This window comes from Zingiber officinale, chromosome 11A, assembly GCF_018446385.1.
Source record: "Zingiber officinale cultivar Zhangliang chromosome 11A, Zo_v1.1, whole genome shotgun sequence".
NCBI classification, from domain to species: Eukaryota; Viridiplantae; Streptophyta; class Magnoliopsida; order Zingiberales; family Zingiberaceae; genus Zingiber; species Zingiber officinale.
This window is the reverse complement of record NC_056006.1, coordinates 9,559,510-9,585,423: the sequence shown is the minus strand read 5'-3', so window position 1 is coordinate 9,585,423 and position 25,914 is coordinate 9,559,510. Positions and strand designations below refer to the sequence as shown.

The following is a 25,914-nucleotide window of genomic DNA, read 5'->3' as shown; positions in this document are numbered from 1 at the left end:
AGATTGAGATTCTGAACATCGATTAGTTGGAGTCATAGAAATTGAAGTTGGCTAAGAAATGATAAAACTTCAAAAACTGAAACAACTCAGATTTTGAACTAACCTTCTATTTGTGACTGCTAAGAAGTTCATTCTTTTGTGTACAATTTCAGTTTATTATTTGCGCACAGTTTCGGTTTGACTAGTACATGAAGTTTTCCTTGATCGATTGTTCAGTGTGATGGCCACTTATGAATGCTTTGTGATCACTACTTAGATTGTAGAAATTTGTCGTAGCACAGTTAGCATGCTTCAAAGGTTTGAAAGGCTCAAACAAGCTATATCGAAACCTCAAATTGTTTGCCGGAAACTGTTTTTTTCTTTCAGGGACGGATGAATTTCGTATGAGTATTTCTTTGAAGGATCATGCTTTGTGATGATTACTTGTAATTGTAGAAATTTATCGTAGCATGGTTACCATGCTTCAAAGGTCTGAAAAGGCCCAAACAAGCTATATCCAAACCTCAAATTGTTGCCGGAAACTGTTTTGTTCTTTCAGGTACACATGAATTTCTTATGAGAGTATTTCTTCGATCGATCATGCTTTGTGATTACTACTTTCGATTGTAGAAGTTTATCATAGCACAGTTATCATGCTTCAAAGGTCGGAAAGGCTCGAACAAGCTGTATCCAAACCTCAAATTGTTGGCTGAAAACAGTATGGTTCTTTCAGGTACACATGAATTTCTTATGAGAGTATTTCTTGGATCGATCATGCTTTGTGATGACTTCTTTCGATTGTAGAAATTTATCGAAGCACGGTTACCAAGCTTCAAAGGTCTGAAAGGCTCGAACAAGCAATAAGTAGTTGTGACCAGGTACATTTATATTTGGCACTTTCGAAAATCTAGTCTAAAGCATATGCTTGTCCTTCAATTGCCAATTCTAAACTTGTAACGTTGTCTATATAGTAAGAGTGTGCAACCCGTGTACTTGCAATGCGTTACTCGGATTCGATTCCGTTGACCGATGCATATGGAGATGCTGTTGTAGAACCTGTAAGACGAGCCACCTCTACCTGACTCCCCGACCCCCGACCCAGATCAGGTACTTCAAAGATCTAGCCAACAACATATGCTTATCCTTCAATTGCCAATTCAATACTCGTAACCTTGTCTATATATTGAGTACTTTAAGGGTATGTTTGGTTGAGGGTTATCCTTGATAATTTTGGTTATCCATCTAAAGTTATCAACGAAAATCTTATTTGGTTTAGGTAATTGATGATTCTCGAGTAATGTTCCATACCTGATGATTCTGTCCGGAAGCTGAATCAGACGGATCGTCGGGGTGATGTGGTTAAAATGTTGATTGAATCGCTATAGCCCGGAGGAGGGGGGGGGATGCTGAGTTGCTTTTTATGTTGACCAAGTCGTTAGAAGTCCTCTTATCAACGCTATATGCAATTAGTGATCGGGTTGCCCCGGTCCCTGATATCCCGATGCTCGAGGCAGATCCAACGAATATATAAGGAACAGAACCAATAGAAGAGTAATGAAATGCGTATAGGATAAGAATGGAGAATGTACTCTGGCTCAGGGGGCACTCTTCGATGGATCGGTGAGCTGGTCGAGACGCTGTCGAGTTGTCGTGACCCGGAAGAGTAGATGACTCCGAGTAGGATGAAGAGTTAGATCTGACGACACCTAGTCGAGCGTGACCTGAATCTGGAGGACGATATGCAGGCCGAGGTCTAGCAGCAACACGTAGACCGGAATATGACATTAGCACGCAGGTCGGGATATGACATTGGCACATAGGCCGAGATAAGACATTGGTGCGCAGGCTGGGATAGGACATCGACACGTAAGTCGGAATACAACAACGGCACGAAGGCTGAAACACAAGAATGACACACAAGTTGGATGGCTACAATGTTGGAATATAGCAAGGCAATAGAGTCGAATGGCGATAGCTGCGGGGGCTCAGAAGTCGAAGACGGATCCGATCGACGAGGTCAAGCAGAATGTTGGATTGTCGGATCAAACATCGGGCTGCGTTGAACATGAATAGATGTCGAGTCGGAAGGCAGGAGCATAGACAAGTCGATTCGATGGTGGGGTGTTGACCGGTAGGATCTGGCCTAGCGGGTGCCTGCATTAGCGACGTCGGCGACTTGGGCAGCGAAGGAGAAGGAGGCGGCTGCCCAAACATCGGGCTGCGCTGAACACGAATAGATGTCGAGTCTGAAGGCAGGAGCGTAGACAAGTCGATTCGATGGTGGGGTGCTGACCGGTAGGATCTGGCCTAGCGGGTGCCTGCATTAGCGGCATCGGCGACTTGGGCAGCGAGGGAGAAGGAGGCGGTGTGCTAAGCAGACGGTAACGTGCATGGCAGATGGCAACATGTGCGAGGGGAGGCGACGCGCGTGAGGTCGAGCCTGATGACATCTTCATAAGGGGAAAAGAAAGGGGCAGGGAAGGCAAAGCTAGCGAAGGAGGTTGCTTGCAGGTGAGAAAAGAGGAGGAGATGTCGTCGCCGACTGTCGACGATGTGGTGAGTGGCATGCGTGAGAGGCTATCGTGGCGCGGTAGTGTCAGAGTGGAGAGGAAGAAGAAAAGGGGCGGCTGACAACAGAGACGGTTGAGCGAGTGACGAGGAGGACATTGGGCTGCCGACATGTTGGCGAGCTCAAGCGGAGGCCACGACAGGTGACGTCGAAGGTGTCTTAGGTCGGTGGCGTCTAAGACACGAAGGAAGAAACCCCCTCGCGAGAGAAAGAGGAAGGAGGGCCCGACCACGTGAGGCGGCACCTGAAGGGCGACGGCTCGATGAGCGGCGGAGGCGTCAAAGGCGATGTCGGCACGGATAGAGAAGAGGGGAGGAAAGCGACAGGAGAGCTTTGGTGGCAATCCACTATGGCGGAGAGGTCGTCGGTGAGCGTCGGCAGATGCCAGAAAAGAGATGGGGAGGCGGAGCATGGGTTGCTGGAGTGGAGAGGGAGATGATGTCGACGATTGAGAAAAAAACCCATACCGCCCGTGTGTGCGGCAGGGGAGCATACACCAAGAAGCCCCTTTTTTCCTTGATAGTGTGCCTTTAAAGCTCTAAATAGTGGAATGACAAAAATATCCATGCCTTTCTCTCTAATTACCTTGGGTCCCCTTAACACCTCCGTATCACCCGACACGTCAGTAAAAAGGACATGTAACATGGAATCGGAAAATCTAGAAAAATTGAGATTTTTCTTGATTTTGAGATTAATGACTTTTTTTTATCAAAAATATCTTTTGATAAATGAAAAATATGGAAAAATATAAATAAAAAATATAAAAAAACTTTAAAAAATAAAAAGGCATAAAAATAAAAAATGTAAAAAAAAATTAAAAATTTAAAAACCATATGAAAAAAGAGAAAAAGACTTGAAAAAAGTAAAACAAAAAGGGGAAAAAATAAAAAAAAAAACAAGCAAAACGTTAAATAAAGTAAATAATTGTAAAAAAATGAAAAAAAATAAAAAGAAACGTAAAAAATCAAAAAAAAAGAAAAATGTAAAAAAGAAAAGTAAAAAAAATATAAAACATGTAAATTTTTGTTAGGTTAAATCAAATAATTCGTGATTATATTTTATTTTCCATAATTATATAACTAAGATTATATAATTATGATAATTTAAATAAAACGCATCCTAAAAATGTGCATTATATTTATTCAACAATGTATTGTCGTCGTATCGATCTCCCGATCCGATCCAACCCGACCCAGAGTAGGTCAGGCCTCACTTGGCATGCTCCAATAAAGACCGAATTATATCAGGTATGGCGATCAGATCAAACCATAGGCGGTGCGGAGCGGTTCGGTTCGGCACCTCTAACTTTGTCCAATCATCTTCTCATGATTGAGAATAAAAAGAATTTCGTGTCTGGTGGTGCGATCCAGCCAGGCGATTGAATAAGACGTCAATGCAAACAAACACAGAACAGGCTTTCCGACTAATAATCTTGTTTTATTACCTGTCAGATCACTATTGGTTTCTTATGCCGACACCAAGGCTGTTGCCTGTCTCCGTATTTTCAGGGACCAGAAACCGAGCGGCAGGACGCGAGACGCCGAGTTCCTCGTCCTTTTTATATCTCTCCCGGTCGCAGAAGCTCCGAGCTCTCTCCGCGCCATCGACGACCGGGAGGAACGAAGAGGAACGTGATCCAGCTCTCGCGATCAGATCCGACCGACCATGAGTCTCTTCGGTCTCGGACGGTACCCTCTTCCTCGATTTCGATCTAGTTCTTTGAATCGTTTCGCTTTCATCGATCCAATCTCGTCGATTTTTGCGGCTGCAAGTGGATTCGTGAGCTGATGTATTCCCAAATTGATTGAAATCACGGATGGGACTTTTGTGTTTTGAGGGTTTGTTTTCTTCTTTCGTTTTCATCGTTTCCTCGGTCCATCTCTCGATAATTCTTCCGTCTGGGAGCCACGCGATTCGTCTTTCACGGATGGGATGTGTTGCAATTATCGGTTGATCCCTTATCAAGAGCTATCCATTGTTTGTTAAGTGTGTCGACAATTTGGTACTGGGATCGCGTTGATGTTTAGGTTGCAGAATGAAAATTTCCTACTTTTTCCCGTTTGAGGTGCATGGTATTACATTTTAGTAGCATAGATGTCGCTTGGAATTAGACTGGTTGGTTGGTAGAACTAGGGGTCAACTTCTTGGATTTTGTAAAAATTCGGCATAAAATTCTCATGCAACTCAAAATTGGTTCAATTGGCTACGTGATCTTCTCTATATTTGTTTGCGCAAGTTGCTGCAGCAAACTTAAACAGTGATCTAGACGTGTATAGTTCCATAGATTGAGGGCTATCTCCATTCGAAGCACAAGGAACTTTTTCAACGAATTCATCAAATGCTCTTCTGCTTACGTGCACATATTCTTCCAGGAACCAGCGGACTTTTCGACCAAAGAAGAGTGCCCCTTCTGGGAGTAAGGTAATGACTCCATATGCTTTCTTATTCATGCATAAATTAGTGACTACCAACAACACTTTTTTATAGGAGTAGATAAGATGTTTAGGTTATTCTTATGACATTTTTTCATTAAAAGTAATTTTCTATTCTAACTTCAATTAGTGAAGGAAAAGCATATGCTACAGATCAGTAGTTCTATAGAAATGAACCTTTTATTTAACTAGCCAGTTCACTTGGTATTATTTCTGTAAATCATACTGGTTATGTGTTTGGTTCAACCATAAGAATTCATATTGCTTGTTCGAGGCAGAAGTACTTAATCCTTTTTAAGTAAATGTTTGAGGCAGTATCAATTGCCATGGATTATCTTCTTTTGAAAATGCCCTTGTTTATGTGGGAGAAGAGACGGGGCTCATAGATATTTAAAATGAGTGCTGATTCATCTGATCCGTGTTTTGGTCAAAACAAAAGTTAGCTATTCCTCAACATGTTATGAGATGTGGTCCATGTGCTTTATGCTAACCTGCTTTTTCTTGACAATTGATTCCATTTTGTTGTTTCAATTGTTGTTTCTTGTCTGGCTCACATGTGTTTTGTCCCTTCTCCTTTTTCTTTTCTTGGTAGTTTTGTTTTTTCCTGTTTAGATGTCAAATTCATATCCAAGTGACATTGCCTGATGGAGAGAGATTTCATTTCAATGCCGGCTCACATGTCTTTTGTCTTTTTTATGCAACATGAACTTTGTCTTTTTTTACTTGGCAGCTGTATTTTCCATTGTTTAAATGTGAAATTCATACCCAAGTGATATTGCTTGATGGAAAGAAATTACATCACAATGCAAGATAAAAACCATTTATATAGGCAAGAGAGGATGGAAATGGTTGTTTAAACTTTTCCCGGATATGAGATTACACTTGGATGTTTGTTTTTCTTAATAATTATGGTTGCCCATGGTCATATATCAGTGAGGATCCATGGGACCATTTCCTTTGCTAATATTTACTCCTCCCCTGGTTACATACACCTAGTTACATATGCAATTTTATCTTATGATATCTTGAATAAGTTCTCACTAATACTATGTGTTATTAGACCTATAAATTAAAGAATGAGCATTCCTAAGTCATTTTCTGTCCCTTTTATTTGTAGGGGGCCCAACTCAGGAAGCATATTGATGCAACATTAGGTAGTGGGAACCTAAGGGAAGCAGTGAAGCTTCCACCTGGTGAAGACTTAAACGAGTGGCTAGCTGTCAACAGTAATATTCTTCATATTTTTCAAATTAATATTTTACTCGAGTTGTTTTTGTGATTCTCTGATATTGTATGTTCATATTCATCATATGATCCTAGAAAGTTGTTTCAATATATCTCAGAAAAAGTTTCTTCAGTTGGTGGGATGTGAAACTAAATGCTCTCTTTTTGTCGTTTCAGCTGTCGATTTCTTCAATCAAGTGAATTTGCTTTATGGCACACTGACAGAATTCTGTACACCAGAGAATTGTCCGACAATGACTGCAGGGCCAAAGTACGCTAGATAAAAAACTTCATTCCCGTTCTTGAATAAAGAATATTACATTGTGCAATACGGTCAAGTGGTTTGTTTAAGACGAAGTATTGAATGTTTGATTTGTTTGACCAAGTTGATTGTTCAATAGCCCAAAAAGAATCACTTAATTAAGGGTTAATGTTTAACAATAAGGACCGGGAAGTCTCCCAGAGGAAAGACAAAACCACATAAAATGAAAATAGTAAACGATTTCTTGGAAAAGACATTTGATTTCTCAAAGATAGTGTGGTACCTGTCCTTCCAAATGCATCTTGTGGAAAGTGTCACAAGAGTTATTCTTTGCTGCATGGTTTGTATTCAGTGGAAGGGTAAAGGTGGTGGCCTTCTGAGTGTCAAAGGCCTAGACAATCCATGGTGCGTATTATGTAATACTAATTATGTAAACTTACATATGGTTCATTGGTTAGATCTGTTCGATAACCCAACAGAAATATATTGCTTGTGATATACTAACTATATTACCTACAGGGTATTAAGTAGTGCTCAATGATGGGATAAGATTTAGGGTGCAGTTGATCTCGGGCAGTCTGTATGATGCTTTGTTGGTCTAGTTTTGCTTAACTATTGATTGTTCCAGATTTCTTTTACGGTTCTTTTAACATCAAGAGGTTCCCTTCATACTAAACCATGAAAGGTAAGACCTCTTTATAAACCATGGGTTGCATAATTTCATGATTCATATGTTTTCAGTTGCATATTCTCATGTTTTGAATATATTCCATTGATGGGCCAATTACTGCAAGATACAAGTTTCAGTAAGTCTAACATTATAAATCTTTCATTTTGTCACGAGGAGATTGAAAGCTGCTAAGACTTGACCTCCATTAGGAATTAACACTAGAAGTGAGAAAAGTGATACATATGTGCAGGTGTTATTCCTGGTCGACCGTGCGTGTGAGTTTTTATTCTTTGAATGCACCATTCCTTAAGGAAATAAGTTCTTTTAAATTTTGTTTTTTTGTTTCTTAGACAAGGAAACTTCCCATGACATTCAATCTCCTGATTATTTTTTTACCAAATAGATTGTGTTGGCACCTCCATGTCAGCACTGAGTATTTGGTTCCATATCATCATCTCAAATTAAAATATAGTATTCTATTTTTAAGCTGATAATTCACTTTTGTGATCGTGAAATTAGTTGTGTTTGTGTAAATCATATGTTTATTTGCAGATTTGTATTTGTAGGTATGAATATCGATGGGCGGATGGTGTCCAAATAAAGAAACCTATTGAAGTCTCAGCCCCAAAGTATGTTGAGTACCTGATGGAATGGATTGAAGTTCAGCTCGATGATGAATCTATTTTTCCTCAAAAGCTTGGTAGATTCTGCCAATCCAAACAGCTCTTTTTTTTTTTTTATCTCTATCATTCTTCATGTACAACAGCAACTAAGGGATCGCTGTTGTTTATCGTCTGCTGTCTTTTCGTAGGAACACCTTTCCCTCCAAACTTTAAAGACGTTGTCAAGACAATATTCAAGCGGTTGTTCCGTGTTTATGCCCACATTTACCATTCACATTTTCAGAAGATTGTCAGCCTCAAGGAAGAGGCACATCTCAACACCTGCTTCAAGCATTTCATTCTCTTCACTTATGTAAGTTCGCGTCATTTACTTTTGTGATAAATAAGTTGTGTCACCGTTTTCGGAGAAATTTGTTGGTTGTCTTTTTTTGTTTGCGCAAGCAAAGAAGGTTGCGCAGGCTGATGTGTTTGTGTTACCATGACCCAGGAGTTTGGATTGATCGACAAGAAGGAACTCGCCCCGCTGCAGGAGCTAATTGAGTCCATCATTGTTCCATATTAATTTGCTGCTAATCTTAAACACCTACATAAATAAATCTTCTTGTAATCTTAATTTCCCTGCTAAGTTTCCCTTAAGTGAAGTTTGTTGATGGTATATTGTGAGCCTATTACACACATTAATGAACACTAATATGATTTTGTAACACATTTGGCTGAGACAACCTCAATTTAGCTGAATTTTTGATGTTCCAAACATTTACCATGTGAAAATTATTTAAATAACTACTATAAAAGAAATATTAATATTTATTTAGTTATTTATCTTTTTTGTAAATTTGTATACAAAGTAGTCAAATATTCTAGGTCTGGTAAGTAATTGATTGATTGATTAGTGATGTAGGGGTTATGTTGGGTAAAAATCAAAAACGTATTTTTTTTTTTCGTTGGAATGGTTTTCAGGAACGTTTCTTTTCCCTTTAATATAAAAGGGTATTATTGTATTTTTTTTTAAATGTCTTTATTTTTAATATTATTGTAGTAATTAGGAATTTATAGTTGTATGACCACTTTAATTTTAATTAAAATTACTAAATTGTATTGTAGTAATTGTGAATTATGATTGTTACAATATAAACAATTCATCTACCATAAATACTAATCAACATTATATTATAGTATCAACATTATTATAGTAGTAGTTGATTATTAATAACAATTCTACTAATCAATTCATGTCTGTTCAACATTGATATTATAACTGATACAGTGATACAAAGGGATCTCATCTTGCGGAGGATAAATGTCACGGTGAAAGTCAAAGTCAAGACGGTCAACGTTCAGATATCATCGGCCGATCGGACGATCAAGGCAACGTTCAAATATCATTGGGCGATCAGGTCAACGTTCAGATATCATCGGTCGGTTGGGTGATTAGGCCAATGATCAGATATCATCTGTCGGTCAGGCGATCATGCCCCGACCGGGAGGAGAAGGTTTTGGTCCAATCCCATCTTTAACACGGGGAAGTGTCAAATGACCGACGCTCAATGGAGTATTGGACACCGGACGAAGGAGGAGGCGATATGCAGAAGCTAGGCCGAGTAGCTACTCCGCTCGGTCAGGCAGCAGGACTCAACATTGGTACAGTGGCGTTCCGGCCAAGCGGACGTGACACATGCATAGTAGAGTTCCGGCTGAGCGGACGCGACACATGCAACGAAGTCCCGGTCGAGTGGGCGGTACATAGGAACAACGAAGTCCCGGTCGAGTGGCTATCCCGCTCGGCCTAGCAACTACCTCGTTGTGTTATCCCTCGACATCCTTTTGGGAGTTGTCGCTGATGCCGGGCATGACCAACCAGAAGATCGTACGACAGAAGCTTCCATTGTTACATCATAGATATGCTCGGCTTGTTAAGACATTACTGACAAGTTTTTTCAGAGGAAACTTTAGGAAGTATGTTCGCCTTAGGGAGCGTGCACGCGCGCTACAGGCGCTCTATATAAAGAGGCGGTCCAAGCATCAACAGAGGTACGCAATAGACACTATTCGTGCTATACTGTTCACTCTTGTTGTTGCTCCGTCTTCTACTTTATTGCCAGTGACTGACTTGAGTATCGGAGGGTCAACGCCGGGGACCCCTTCCCTGGCTCGTCACTGACGTCATCTGTGCTGTAGGGTGGAGCGGAGTCTACAGGCGGTCAGCGGAGCGCCACATCTCCAGCTTTCCATCTCATCGACTTTCGGACATGATCATATTTGATGCCGTCTGTGGGAACTTAACCTGCATTCGAGTTGAGAAGATGGGAGGCGCTGGATGACTCACTACAGTGACGCTCACCAAGGAGGAGCTCGACATGCTTGTGCAAGCTCGAGTGGCGAAGATGTTCGAGCAACAACAACAGGAGGCATTAGTCGATCGACTAGTACAATAGCGGACGACGTCGGCAGTAGGAGGGCGAGCGGGATTGGAAGACCGACCGGAACCAATTTCCATATGGGGGCAGAATAGAGGGCCGATTGACACGCTGGGGGAAGCGCCGCTCGCGCCCATCCCCTTTCATCGCGCCTTGTTCCAAACCCCCTTAGAAATAGCCCAGGCGAACTAGGAACGAGGATCATTTTTGGATGACGCTCTCGTTCGGGATGCACGAAAAGGAAAGGCACCTAGAAGCCACGCTTCGCCCGAACGAATCAATTTGCAGTTCTCTCAGGAGATCTTGTGTGATCCTCTACCCAGGCATTATATCCACTAGCGATCGGGGAGTACAACGGAACAACCGATCCAAATGATCACCTGGATAAGTTTGATAATGTGGCCACGCTGCACTAGTACACAAATGAGGTGAAGTGTCGAGTCTTTCTCACTACTCTCTCCGGCTCAGCGCAGCGTTGGTTCCGAATATTGTCGGACGGATCAATATGTAGCTTCAAGGACTTCCGAGCTGCATTCCAACACCATTTTGCCAGCAGCCGACGCTATCAGAAGACGAGCGTCAACCTCTTTGCCCTAAAGCAGGGGCCCAAGAAAGCGCTCAGAGCGTACATCAGGCGCTTTAACCAAGTAGTTATGGATATCCCCTCGGTCTCATACGAGACGATGATGAACACCTTCACTCAAGGGCTCGTCGAAGGAGAATTCTTCCGGTCGTTCATCAGGAAGCCGCTCAGGGACTTTGGCTACCTGCTCAGGAAGGCCAATGAATACATAAATGTGGAAGAAGCCCAGGCAGCAAGGAAGAAGGAAACGCCGGTTGAGCCTGCGCCGACGCCCAAGCGGCGATCATCGAACAACCACCAACCGCCCAAAGGGCCAAGGGCAGAGGAAGCAAGGCCACACCAGGAGGTCAGGACACATGCTGTGCAGCATGTGACCTTCAGTTTGTAGAAGACGACAAGAGGCAAGGTATGGACAACAATGTTCTGCTCCTTTCACCAGTCAGCGACGCACAATACGCGTGACTGCTACGATCTGACACCGATCGACAGCAAAACGGTGCCAAGAGGATACCGCCGCTGATCTCCAACTCTCGATCGACGACATAGACAACGATCTACCGGGCGACAAGATGACGAAAGAAGGGTGTTGGTGCAGAAAGCATCTAACGATCGAACCTGAGTTTTGATAATGGCAAAGGATTCAAAGTTAAGGGGTTTTGTGATCTGACAGCTTCGTTGAGTGTTTCAGGAAAGTCCTAACTGCGGTTAGGCAGGTGAAAACCCTAGGGGGTGGTAACCCTAGGTCCTAGGGGGTGGTAACCCTAGGTCCTAGTGGGTGGTAACCCTAGGTGGAGAAAAGTCCTAGCTGCGGTTAGGCAAAGGGAAAAACCCTAGGGGGTGGTAACCCTAGGTCATAGGGGGTGGTAACCCTATGCGGAAAGTCTTGGCAGGTCGATGGCTTCAGGCAAAAGTCCTAGGGGGTGGTAACCCTAGGTGGAAAGTCCTGGTGTCGCGAACCAGGTGAAAGTCTGGACTAGCCGGGAAGCGGATGTCCAGCAGAAAGTCCGGAAGTATCGAGTGCTGAGCAAAAGTCCAGTCGATCTGGAGGATCGCACTGACAACAGGTAAATCTCCTGAGTGGAGTAGGTGAGGACGCGTTCCCCGTAGAGGGAACAGTAGGCGTCGGGTCGACCTAGGGTTTCCGGATGGAAATCCGAAGTCAGACCCGGACAGTCCGGAGACTGTCGTAATATTCTTTATTATTTGTGCTGTTATTTTGTGCTAACCTGGTGTTGCAGGATGTTGTTTGGGACTAACATATCTTGCAGGTACAGAATAACGATGATTTGCCTCGGATGAACAGTATCCGAGGCGCCTCCATGGAGCTTGGAGGCGCCTCGGGTGCGAACCAGGAAAAGCCAGCGCAGAAGGTTGGAGGCGCCTTAGATGAAGTTCAAGGCGCCTTGGGTCGAAGGTTGAAGGCGCCTTGGGTAGGCTGAAGGCGCCTTGAACTGGATGAAGTTCGACCAAGTCTGTGCTGATCTCCGCGGGTGACTCGGCCTGTTTAAGGCGCCTTGAAGGGTTTCAAGGCGCCTTGAACACCCTTTATAAGGGGTCTCAAGCAGCAGCACCAGAAGAACAAGTTTCTAGTCTTCTGTCTCCAACGTGCTGCTCCGAAAGACGCCCGGAAGTGCTGCCACAAGTCTCCGACGACCCAAAGCTTCAAAATTCTACTGTTGTCGTCGGTATAACTAGTTTTTCCAATTACTTGTACTTCATCTTGTAATCATTTTTTCGAGCTTATAGTTGTTGCCCACCGGAAGCGATCAAGGATCGCGGGCCTTCGAGTAGGAGTCGATCAAGGCTCCGAACGAAGTAAAAATCCTCCTGTCTCTGTGTGTTTGTTTTGTTTTATTCCGCTGCTTAATTACTCCGATAATTCTTACGTTTCCGATAATCGTACAAAATAGCCACGAGTGCTATTCACCCCCCCTCTAACACGTCTCGATCCAACAATTGGTATCAGAGCAGGGTCGTCTTGAATCAGTGCAACCACTATTCAAGACAATTTTCTTTTCGTGGTTTTGTTCGGAGTCAATTAGAATTTAGCCTCATAGCTATATTCTAATTTCTTTTTACGAATCGATTTTTTGCCCGAAGTTGGTGCAACACCACTCGAGCTCGTAATTATTACTATTCTCTTCCCACACTACTAATCCAAGACTCAGTCTTGGAATAGATCTTGTTGTTTTTTATTCTTTTAGATCTAAATGACCCAACAAGAAGGATATAGCACCGTTCGCCCCCCACTATTTTCCGGAGAAGACTTCGGATATTGGAAGGGGCGAATGGAAATATATCTAAAGATCCAGTTCGACACCTGGATGATCGTCAGAACAGGACTACAACTACCAACTGGTACCGATGGTAAACCTACATCCTGTGAAAACTGGGAGCCCGCATTTATCAAGAAGGTGGAAGCCGACGCCAAAGCAACCTGCACCATCCAATGCGGTCTGACCAAAGAAGAGCTCAACAGAGTCAGTCCATTCTCCTCCGCAAAGGAACTATGGGAGAAACTGATTGAACTACACGAGGGCACCTCGGAAACCAAGGTAAGTAAGCGTGATTTGTTATTAAATAAACTATACAATTTGAAAATGCAGGAAGGCGAGACGGCAAGCTCCTTGCACGCCCGATATCTGAATTCTCTACATGGAATCGGGCAGAAGGTAGAAAACAGAGATATAATAAGGTATGCCCTTAACTCATTCCCTAGGAGTACACTATGGGCATCAATGGTAGATGCCTATAAAGTCTCTAAGGATTTGTCTTCCTTAAAATTAGATGAATTGTTTAGTGAATTCGAACTCCATGAACAGACTAATGCACGGCCATCCGAGAAAGGGATTGCTTTGGTTGCAGGAACGAGTCGAACACGGGAATCAAGAGGACGGCGAAAAGTTGAATCGGAATCAGAAGACGAATCCGATTCAGAAGATTCAGAAGATGAACTGGCCGGCGAATTTGTGAATCTTGTAAAGAAACTCTACAAGAAGAAGAAGGGATTCAACAAGAAAGATCTGAAGAAGGCAGTTCAATCCAAGGAGGCCCAATCAAAGACAAAATTTGAAGTCACATGTTACGGGTGCAACCAGAAGGGCCATATCAAGGCCAACTGCCCCAATCAAAAGGAAGCCAAGAAGCAAAGAAGAAAGAAGGCCCTAAAGGCAACCTGGGACGAATCTTCTTCAGAGGACGAAGACGACGAACTCAACCAAACAAGTTTACTCGCATTGATGGCCCGGGACCAGATCAGCGAATCCGAGAGCGAGTCAGAAGCCGACTCTGAACAAAGCCACGGATCCGCATCCGTTTCCGAAGGACCAGACTCCGCTGTAAGTATTCCTAGACTCAATAATTTAGTCAATTATTTACTTCGCAAATTAGCTAAGTCAAATTTGAAAATTAAGTCACTTTTAAGAGAAATAACCACTCTTAAAGGAGTAACTAACTCAAAATCTTTAACTGAAGATTCAACTCAAGTACAACGACTTGAGAAAGAAAATTCAAATCTGAAAAATCAGTTAAACAAGTTAAAAATTACTCTAGAAAAGTTCTCTCTGGGTTCCAAGAATTTGGATCTAATTCTTGGGACACAAAGAGCTGTCTACAATAGAACTGGGCTAGGATACAAAAGTAAAAAGAAATATAAATCCTATTTATCTTTAATAAACAAACAAAGTAGTAAATTAGTCCAAGCATGGGTCCCCAAGTCCAAATTGATCAATCAAGTTGGATTTGGTCATTACTGGGTCCCGAAGGATCAAATATACTACCTCGATAGACCACATCGAGGCAATGATCCAGGGGGAGCAAAAAGAAAAACGATATTAATCAAACCAAATTAAATTAAAATTCAAAAACTCAAAAGTCAATAGAAGAAGGATCCAGAATAGCTGGCACCCCCAACTAAATTACCCGACTGGGTAACCGAACTTAATCTACCCGGAATGGGTAAACAAGAGTAAACTACCCGGCAGGGTAATTAAGGTTAGATAAATGGGCGAGGTTTAACTTGACCCACGGTACTGGTGAAGTTTTTGGATGATAGTACGTTAGGGAAGCTTGGGCATCGCATGTCTAGGAAGATATGGCTTCGACCTGGTGCATTTGGCCAAGTGGAACTGACCGAAGCTACCCTTAAATGGATCCTAACTAGTTAGACCAGGGTTTAGTATTAAGTTTAATGGGTAGGACTATTTGGGAAACCTCGAAGGCATGGTTACTTTAATGAGTTCCTTGTGACTCACCATAGCCCAGAAGTTTATCCAAAGAATGCTTACTTGTTGAACCCAAAGCTAAACCTGAATCTAACACAAAGTTAAACCTTACCCCAAAATTCAACCATAATTCATCTCACAACAATTATAGGGTTCCCTGATTGACAAGTTAGATCGAGTGAGATGACTAAGGAATTAAAAGTTCAAATTCAAAATTAAATTCGTAATTAATATCATGTTTTTTTTTAATGAAATCAATTTAAAATTTATTTGAAAAATCCTTTCAAAATCATTTTAAAATCTTTCAAAATCAATTTAAAATCTTTCAAAATCAATTTAAAATCTTTTCAAAATCATTTCAAAAATCATTTCAAAATCATTTCAAAAATCTTTCAAAACTATTTCAAAAATCTTTTAAAATTTTCAAAATCAATTTAAAATCTTTCAAAATCATTTTAAAATCTTTCAAAATCTTTTAAAAATCTTTTCAAAATCATTTCAAAATTATTTCAAAATCAATTTAAAATCTTTCAAAATTATTTAAAATCTTTCAAAATTATTTCAAAATCATTTTAAAATTATTTCAAAAATCAATTTCAAAAATCTTTCAAAACTATTTCAAAAATCTTTTAAAATTTTCAAAATCAATTTAAAATCTTTCAAAATCATTTTAAAATCTTCCAAAATCTTTTAAAAATCTTTTCAAAATCATTTCAAAAATCTTTCAAAATTATTTCAAAATCAATTTAAAATCTTTCAAAATTATTTAAAATCTTTCAAAATTATTTCAAAATCATTTTAAAATTATTTCAAAAATCTATTTCAAAAATCTTTCAAAATTATTTCAAAATCATTTTAAAATCTATTTCAAAATTAATCAAGTTAATTATCTTAAATTATCATCAAAGTAATTAACTCAAAATCCTTTCAAAATTATTTTAAAAAAAGAAAAAGGGGGTGCCTCCCACACTGGAAGGCGCCTCATAAAGCGGCGGGAAAGTTCCCACCGCATTACCTTTAGGCGCCTCGGATTAATCCGAGGCGCCTCCTAAACCAACTCAAGGCGTCTTAAACAATTTTAAGGCGCCTTCAACACCGAGCTTTAGAAAACGAACAGATTCTTTCTGTTCGTTTTTCTGCCGACGCCGAAAACCTCTTCCGCGTCTGTTTTCAAGCATCCAAGGCGCCTTTAACCTGTTTAATCTTCCCTCATCACGTGGCAATGCCTCCTAGGTATAATCCCAATCCTTTCCGATCAAGTTTCACTTAGAATTTTTGCTTATTTCTGTCAATTTTTGCTAAAATCGTCAAAAATAGGAAGCGCCGACACATTGATCCTAATCCAGCTAGAATTCCATCAGCAGATATCAGATTCCCAACTATACATCTTAGGGACACCTTTGCTAGCTACATCTTTGAACCTATCAAACCTAGATATGTAAATAAGACTTTTTATACCCAGTATTGTCAACCAACTATCCAAATGATAGAGCACTATCAACTAGACCAATTGGTTTACTGCACTGATACAGTAAACCAGGAATTATGTGCACAGTTTTATCACAACCTTGAGAGGGTTGATGATAATAGGTACAACACCAGAGTTGCTGGCGTTGACATTGAGCTTACTCCCACTTTGCTACGCACCACCCTAGGACTTAGGGTTTCAGAGTCTGCCTTTTTATGCTACCCCAGTAGGGATCTGCCATTTGGCGATCCTTACTCCCACATTACGTTAGATACTATCTATACGTATTTCTTTGGGGGAGTGAGACCTGCTGGCTTGACTGAGTTCAGGTCAGTTACTCTTCGGGTTCAGGACTACGTGATGTATATGGTCCTGACAGCATGTATTCTGCCGATCTCATCTCGGGATGTTCCGAAGATGAGATCTTCCCACTCATTTTTCTTGTACGCCCTGTGTCATCGATTAGATATCGATATAGCCCTGCATATGTTCCAGAACATTATCTGTGCATCTGGGACAGTCACCTCCAAGATAGTCCACATGCCCTATTGTCATATTCTGACACGCTTCTTTTCGACCATAGAGGGTATAGATGTGACCAGAGGAACAGTCATTCCTCTTACTATATATGATGAGCTAGGATCCCGTAGTTGTAGACTAGCCAGTGCCGATATCACAGCTGATGGAGTTCTAGCGTGGATAGGACGACCACAGCAGGCAGCTGCCCCTATCGCTCCGGCAGCCGAGGATATACCAGCTGAAGATCTTTTCGCAGATCCCTCCCCGTCTGCCAGACCATCCACCTCAGCTGGACCTTCGACCTCTTCCTCACTCTCCGTCGAGGACAGACTTGCTCGACTCGAGGTTGAGTCCATCCAGACACGACGAATAGTTCTCTCTATTCGATTCGAGATGGCTGCCGGATTTACGTCTCTTCGTGATGAGATACGACGTCTAGGTCAGCCAGCACCTGAGCAGCCCCATGATCCTCCAGCTGATTCTCCTCGAGCAGATGATCCTGCTATTTGATATGACTCTGTTATGCATTGTACTGTGGATTGTTGTTTCACTTCACCACCTATTTTTGTTTAGACTTCCTTGAAGTAATAGAGACTTCTGTGCATGTTTAGTCAGTTTCACAAAATCTGAGTTTACTTATCACTTACTCAAATTCTAGGAAAAATATTTTGTCAAAATCCCTACTTTTTAAAATTTTAAAAATTGGATTTAGCCTAGGATTTTCCCCTAGAAATCATGTTCCCCTAGGACTCAACCAGAGCATCTCACAAACACCTAGGTTTACCTTGATTGTGTTTGTAAAACATAGAATGGCGTGAGATGCATAGGGTACAGCCTGGACTCAAGAATGCTTATATCTGTGCATCGATATGAGTCTGGGCGTTAAATACGCAATAAACATTAATCAAGTTAAGTTCTCCAGCTCTAGTCAAGTCTATCTGGACCAAATTAACTTAACTTGACTAACCAAGTGAAAGCTATTGTCCTGTAGACAATCAGCAAGTAACTCAAGGTTAGACAGTTGGCAAAGGATACTCAATCTTTTAGTTAAAAATGCCTATACTTTAGGGCTCTGATACCTGATCAACACCAATTACATTGCTATTCAACTTGACTCATGCTTGGACTTAAGGATCAACTGAATAAATAACCTAAATTAAATTTTTAGCTACTCTCTCTCTTCAACTTAAAAATTAACAAGTTTTTTAATTAAGCTAAGTCACTTTTCACTTAAGATAAACTTTCAAAGTTCAATGTTTGCAAAAGGCTTAGCTAAGTGGTTCATAAAGCAACTTTCAAATTTTTTTTTCAAACTTAGCCAACCTTGAAACCTAACGTTACACATTATTGCTAAGATATTTTCTAGGTTACCTCTTAGATAGTTTTGCAAAATTTTAACTCAGTGCTTTCAAAATTTTAGGTGAAAAGTTATTTTTCAACTTAGCACTTATCCTGTTTTTTAGTCTAATTTATTTTTCAAAAAGGAAAAATTAAAACTGGCTTATTTTTTTATAAAGGCAAAGGGGGAGAATACGAAAATTCAAAAGTAAACTTTAAAAAGAAAAAATTTAAAAAGGAAACCCTGTATTAAGGGGGAGCTTCACAAAAGTTTAAATGTTAGCTTAAGTGTTAGCTTATTTTTTTGATAAAGGCAAAGGGGGAGAATAAGAAAATTCAAAAGTAAACTTTAAAAAGGAAAAATTTAAAAAGGAAACCCTGTATTAAGGGGGAGCTTCACAAAAGTTTAAGTGTTAGCTTAAGTTAGGCGTTGATTTGATTTTATATACTTAAGCTTGCTCAATTAAAACAATTAAAACCTTTTTATGCATTTGTTTTTACTTAACTTTGAATTTGGGTTGCCATAATCAAAAAGGGGGAGATTGTTGGTGCAGAAAGCATCTAACGATCGAACCTGAGTTTTGATAATGGCAAAGGATTCAAAGTTAAGGGGTTTTGTGATCTGACAGCTTCGTTGAGTGTTTCAGGAAAGTCCTAACTGCGGTTAGGCAGGTGAAAACCCTAGGGGGTGGTAACCCTAGGTCCTAGGGGGTGGTAACCCTAGGTGGAGAAAAGTCCTAGCTGCGGTTAGGCAAAGGGAAAAACCCTAGGGGGTGGTAACCCTAGGTCATAGGGGGTGGTAATCCTATGCGGAAAGTCTTGGCAGGTCGATGGCTTCAGGCAAAAGTCCTAGGGGGTGGTAACCCTAGGTGGAAAGTCCTGGTGTCGCGAACCAGGTGAAAGTCTGGACTAGCCGGGAAGCGGATGTCCAGCAGAAAGTCCGGAAGTATCGAGTGCTGAGCAAAAGTCCAGTTGATCTGGAGGATCGCACTGGCAACAGGTAAATCTCCTGAGTGGAGTAGGTGAGGACGCGTTCCCCGTAGAGGGAACAGTAGGCGTCGGGTCGACCTAGGGTTTCCGGATGGAAATCCGAAGTCAGACCCGGACAGTCCGGAGACTGTCGTAATATTCTTTATTATTTGTGCTGTTATTTTGTGCTAACCTGGTGTTGCAGGATGTTGTTTGGAACTAACATATCTTGCATGTACAGAATAACGATGATTTGCCTCGGATGAACAGTATCCGAGGCGCCTCCATGGAGCTTGGAGGCGCCTCGGGTGCGAACCAGGAAAAGCCAGCGCAGAAGGTTGGAGGCGCCTTAGATGAAGTTCAAGGCGCCTTGGGTCGAAGGTTGAAGGCGCCTTGGGTAGGCTGAAGGCGCCTTGAACTGGATGAAGTTCGACCAAGTCTGTGCTGATCTCTGCGGGTGACTCGGCCTGTTTAAGGCGCCTTGAAGGGCTTCAAGGCGCCTTGAACACCCTTTATAAGGGGTCTCGAGCAGTAGCACCAGAAGAACAAGTTTCTAGTCTTCTGTCTCCAACGTGCTGCTCCGAAAGACGCCCGGAAGTGCTGCCACAAGTCTCCGACGACCCAAAGCTTCAAAATTCTACTGTTGTCGTCGGTATAACTAGTTTTTCCAGTTACTTGTACTTCATCTTGTAATCATTTTTTCGAGCTTATAGTTGTTGCCCACCGGAAGCGATCAAGGATCGCGGGCCTTCGAGTAGGAGTCGATCAAGGCTCCGAACGAAGTAAAAATCCTCCTGTCTCTGTGTGTTTGTTTTGTTTTATTCCGCTGCTTAATTACTCCGATAATTCTTACGTTTCCGATAATCGTACAAAATAGCCACGAGTGCTATTCACCCCCCCTCTAGCACGTCTCGATCCAACAAAGGGCACCCAAGCGACACCATCAGCACCAATGGAGGGATAACGCTGATCCCTCCCGAGTCCCGGTTGAGTGAAATAGACCCTTCACTCGGGAAGAAGAAAACAGAAGCAACACCGCTCGAGGAGAAATAGGCATGATCGCCGGTGGGCCTACCGACGGCGACTCCAACAGAGCTAGGAAGTCGTATGCTTGGTGACTGGAGATCCACGCCGTGGGATGCAGTAGGGAGAAGGCCGAAGGGCCCGAGATCAACTTTGGCCCTAGCGATTTAGAGGGAGTGGAGATCCCTCACGATGATGCGCTGATCATCCGGACAGTAATTGCTAATTATACTATTCATCGAACTTTTGTTGATACAGGGAGTTCGGTGAACATCTTCAAGAAGGTGTTCGATCAATTACAAATCGATCGAAATGAGTTGTTGCCCATGACGACCACTCTTTACGATTTCACGGGCAACGAAGTACTGCCGCTCAGACAGGCTCGACTGGCCATTTCGCTCGGGGAAGAGCCACTGAGGAGAACCAGGATAACAAACTTTATCGTGGTGGACGCACCGTCGGCCTACAACGTCATCTTGGGCCAACCGACGCTCAACAAATTTCGGGTGGCGGTGTCTACATACTGCCAAAAGATCAAGTTCCCGGTGGACGACCGGGTGGGCGAAGTCAAAGGCGATCAGCTGGCCGCTCGGCGATGCTACATTAAGACGGTCAAGTCCAAAGCGAGAAGCGCTTGAAAGAATCCGCACTTGGAGGTGAACGCTGGCACGGAGAGGCCTCCTGCATTGGTATACGAAGAAAAGGAGGAGGTTTAGATCCACCCAAGTCGGACGGAGGTAACTACCTTCATCGCCGTCGATCTGGAAAGCAGGAAGAAGGTGAAGCCGGTCGGCGACGTCACCAAGCTCAAAGGCCCATGGGCAGGACCTTTTAAGGTCATTCAAAAGTTCCGCTTAGGCGCCTACTACTTGGAGGTTGAGGGAGGAAGGCAGCTCGAGCGGCCATAGAGGGCGAATTATCTCCAACCCTACAGACCGGATGAGAGATGCATGAGTGAATACATGTATTTTTGTATGTTTCCTGAACGCAGGGCATGTTGGAGTGTATACTGAAAGCCTAAGCTTTGTAAACATTCATTATGAATAAAGAATCACATTTGGTCTAATTATCTACATTTGTTTGTAGTTGTTCATTTAATTTATATTGTAGATAACATAGTATGTGGTGTCACATACAGAAGATGATGTTATCAGTACCTTATAAATTATAAACAGTAGCTCACGACCAGAATGGAAAGGAACAAACCATTAAAAAGTCGTAGTGTAATTAGGTATTAGTTTATCTTGACTATATAATTACACTAGTACACTCAGAGTGTATTGAGTAGGACCATTTGAGGTCGTTCCTTTTATACTGACTTTATAAAGGAACAAAGACCTCAGTTATTATGGAAGTGTGTGCTCTTAATCCTAATATAATAACAAGCATATATGTTTGATATTTATTTCTTTAATTTATCAATGGGTGAGATTTAGTTCAATGAATCAATAATCCCGATAAATTGGGAAATGGTATCACTCATAGTGTGTGTTGTTGATTATAGAAGGAAACTGTGTCCTAGTGATACTAGGTTGATAATGTCCTCAAGAGGAGCTCATAAAGATTGTCATGTTAAACCCTGCAGGTGGACTTAGTCCGACATGATAATAAGGTTGAGTGGTACTACTCTTGGACTTAGATATTAATTAAATGAGTTGTCAGTAACTCACTTAATTAGTGGACATTCGATATCTTAAACACAGGGAGACTAACACACTCATAATAAGAAGGAGCCCAAAAATGTAATTTGGGATTGGTGCGGTAGTTCAATGATAGTTCTCTAGTGGAATGAATTATCATTGATAAAATTAAGTTGTGTGTTCGGGGCGAACACGGGATGCTTAATTTTATCGGGAGACCAAAACCAATTCCTCCTCTCGGTCCCTATCGTAGCCTCTTATTTATAGAGTACTATACCCACCTATACCCACCTTCTATACCCACCCAAAGGGGGCCGGCCAAGCTAGCTTGGGAATCAAGCTAGGGCCGGCCTAGGTATATTTTGGGGTGGCCGGCCCTAGCTTGAACCCAAGCTAGTAGGGCCGGCCAAATAAAATTAAAAAAGAAATTTAATTTTAATTTTTATTATTATGTGGAAGATATATTTTAAAGAGAATTAAAATTAAAATATCTCTCTTGTAAAAGATCTACAAAAGATTAAAGAAAGAGATTAGATCTCTTTCCTTATTTGTAGATTGGAGAGATGTTTTATTTTCTCTTTAAAATTATTCACATGTTAATAAAATTAAAATTATAGATATTTCCTTTTATTAACCATGAAGAGATTTTAAAGAGAAATTTTATTTTTTAAAATTTCCGGAAACAAATTAGGAAGTTTTAATTGTTGATTGAAACTTGTCCTATTTGCCTTCCAATGATGTGGCCGGCCATCACAAATTAATTGGGGAAATTTTATTTTATTTCTCTCAATTAAATCATGTCAAGGAAATTAAGGAAAAATTTATTTCCTAATTTGCCTAGGCCAAGGAATATAAAAGAAGGGGTGAGGGTGCCTTCACAAGACACAACCTCTATTGTTTTCTCTCCCTCTTTGCTTGGTGTTGTGGCCGGCCATTACCCTCTCCCTCTCTTCCTCTTGTGGTGGCCGAACCTCTCCCTCTCCCTTGGAGTTCTTGTGGTGGCCGGATACTACTCGGAGAAGAAGAAGAAGAAGGAGAGAAAGCTAGCATCTCTTGGAGCTTGGTTAGTATTTTGTTTTTCCTCCTTGGTGAAGTTTCCCTTTGTGGCCGAATCTTGCTTGGAGGAGAAGAAGGTGGTTGGTGGTTTCTCATCTTGGAAGATCGTTGCCCACACAACGTCCGAGGTTAGAAGAGGAATACGGTAGAAGATCAAGAGGTTTTTCTACAAGGTATAACTAGTAATTTCTATTTCCGCATCATGCTAGTTATTTATGGAAATAATACCAAATACAAGAGGCTTACGTTCTAGTATTTCGAATATGGTTTTTCGAAGTTGTGTTCTTTTGTTTCTTTCTTTTCCTTGTGATTTGATTGTTCTCTTTGGTTAACCTAAAGTTATTTTAGGAAATTAAATATTAGCTTTCTATTAAAGGTTTTGTCTAGTCGGTGGTGGTTGCTCCCATATCCAAGAAGGCCATGTGCCTCGCCACGTCGATCTGGGAACCTTTTATGGAAATTGATATTTAATGGAATTAATAACTTAAGGAGACTTGGGTCGAACGTGTTAAGTTCCGCAGAGATCCAAGTCAAAACCTAAAAGAACAAATAGATTAAGTTTTGGATCAAGCGTGTTAAGTTCCGAGAGATCCAAAATTTAATTTAAAAGAACACATGGTAGCTAGGAAAGGTTCAGACCTTTGTACAAAATTTTTATGCAGTGGAACCTATAGGCTTTCGAGTAGCAACCAACAATTGGTATCGAGCTAGGGTTTTGCCTCTGTGTATTTGGTATTTAGTTTAATTATGCACATGTCATACATAATTTAGGCAGGTTAATAGTAGGATGTGCTAACTCTATGGATGCAGGATCCAACTATTATGGCTTTTAGTTAATTATGTGTGTGATTGGACCCTTGGACATGTCAAGGGCAATTTATATGTGTGTGCATGATTGTATTAAAATACAGCAGGAGCTGTATTTAGTTTTATTAGGATTTTATTTTTGATCTAGATACATGTACATTCCTTTTATGGAATATAGGATCAAAATGTAAAATTCTATTTATGTCGCGGATCGAATCTTGCAAAGCGTGGAACCTTCTAAGGACCAGAGGCGCAGCGGAACTCGGAGCAAGATGGATGCGACAGTTAGACCCGGTGGCGGTGGCCAAATATGGCAGCAGCTTCGGATGACAACACACGGAGGACAATTAAAGATAAAAGCCATAATAGTTGAAAATTAGATTTTCTATTGCTTTTATATTGTGCTGTGTGTGCATGTTAGTTTACAAGTTTAGTAGGCTAGCATAGTTAAAATTCCTCATTTATAAATAACTAAGTGGGAGAGGAATTTTTAAGTAAATCCCATGGTCTCCATTACTGGTTTGTAAGTGATGCAAACAAGCTTGCGCGTTGGCTCTGAGTGCCTTCCTCCATAACGGATGAGCTTGTTTGCGGATCACTAGAACAGACTTCCATTTTTGGATGACTATAGGAAGTTAATTAAGAGCGTGTGATCTTCCCCAACGGAAGGGGCATAATCTTATTAATGGACTTAGTGTCAAGTAATGGTGTACACTTAGACACATCTAATAGTATCCTCCCCAACGGAGTCACTGCTATTATTTGTGTGACCAAATAATACCAACTATTGATTTTATTTGTCAAAAAGTTAGGTTGACAAGATAATAAAATTAATGGGTTAAAACCCTCCTTTTACAAATGTTGAATTTGTATACGTCTACACTAACGTGGCATACAAAATTCACGGTGTTTTAAGGTGTTGGTTAATTTAAAATAGTATTGTTTGAGGAATCAATATTATTCTAAATTTAGAGTTCTGACCAAAAGTTATTTGTGATTCTTAGGATGACTTTCAACCCACTGTCCATCATACTTCAACAAAATAGACTTACTGGACCAAATTACATAGATTGGAAAAGAAACCTGGATATTGTTCTTACTGCTGAAAGCTATAAATTTGTCTTGATGAGCATTGCCCTGATGCACCCATCGGTGAATCTACCCAAGAGGAGATTGAATATCATAGGAAATGGGTAAAAGCGGATGAGATGGCGCGGTGTTACATTTTGGCTTCAATGTCAAATGTATTGCAACATCAGCATCAAGATTTACCAACAGCTTATGATATTATGAACAATCTCAAGGAACTCTTTGGTCATCAGGATAGGGCTTCTAGACAAGAAGCTATGAGAAAGATAATGACAGCCACCATGCAAGAGGGTACTCCTGTAAGGGATCATATCCTAAAGATGATGGCTTATCTGAACGAGATACAGATCCTTGGAGGAGAAATTGATGGGGAAACCCAGATCGATATGATCCTCCAAACGCTACCTAGAAGTTTTGAGCAGTTCCGCCTGAACTATAATATGAATAAAAGGATTTATTCATTAGGGAAACTCTTGACGAACTTCAAGCAGAAGGATTATTTCGTCACAATTGTCAAATTCACTTTGCTGAAAATGGTTCTACTTCTAAACCGAAAGGAAAGAAGAAGAAGAAACAAGCTGGCTCAACAAAGAAAGTGAATAAATCTCAGAGTACGGGATTTAAAGCTGGAGTGAAGAAGCCGAAGGGCAAGTGCTTCATCTGCAAGCAGGCAGGACATTGGAAGGCGGACTGTCCTCGTAAGAACCAAAACAAAGGTATATCTCATGCTCTAGTTGTTGAAACATGTTTAGCGGTGTTATCTACCAGCACCTGGTGTGTAGATACGGGAGCCACTGATCATGTCTGCAATTCCTTGCAGGGGTTCCAGGAAACCCGACGACTATCTGAAGGGGAGATTACCGTCTACATGGGCAATGCTACTAAGGTGGCAGCTATTGCAGTGGGAGACGTCTACTTATCTTTTAGTAGAAATAGAAATTTGGTTTTAAGAAATTGTCTTTATGTACCCAGTTTTAGAAAGAATTTAATTTCAGTTTCTAAACTGTTTTTAGATGGATATTC

General features: G+C 41.3%; 1 protein-coding gene across 1 annotated transcript; it reads left to right on the top strand.

Moving 5' to 3' along the window:
* The first annotated feature begins 435 nt into the window (after positions 1 to 435).
* Positions 436 to 8,497, top strand: LOC122032427 (MOB kinase activator-like 1A). Its single transcript, XM_042591719.1, has 11 exons — positions 436 to 538; positions 610 to 712; positions 784 to 857; positions 951 to 1,086; positions 4,057 to 4,236; positions 4,921 to 4,969; positions 6,098 to 6,206; positions 6,382 to 6,475; positions 7,703 to 7,836; positions 7,948 to 8,111; positions 8,247 to 8,497. The coding sequence occupies exons 5-11, from the start codon at positions 4,214 to 4,216 to the stop codon at positions 8,319 to 8,321; spliced, it is 648 nt and encodes a 215-aa protein (XP_042447653.1). The 5' UTR covers positions 436 to 538; positions 610 to 712; positions 784 to 857; positions 951 to 1,086; positions 4,057 to 4,213; the 3' UTR covers positions 8,322 to 8,497.
* The last annotated feature ends 17,417 nt before the right edge of the window (positions 8,498 to 25,914 follow it).

Bases quoted from the DNA above. Each gene is read 5' to 3' on its own strand.
- LOC122032427 (XM_042591719.1), top strand. From the start codon at position 4,214: ATGAGTCTCTTCGGTCTCGGACG. The intron at 6,476-7,702 runs GTACGCTAGATA...TTGTATTTGTAG, and splicing joins ACAATGACTGCAGGGCCAAA to GTATGAATATCGATGGGCGG. The intron at 8,112-8,246 runs GTAAGTTCGCGT...ACCATGACCCAG, and splicing joins ATTTCATTCTCTTCACTTAT to GAGTTTGGATTGATCGACAA.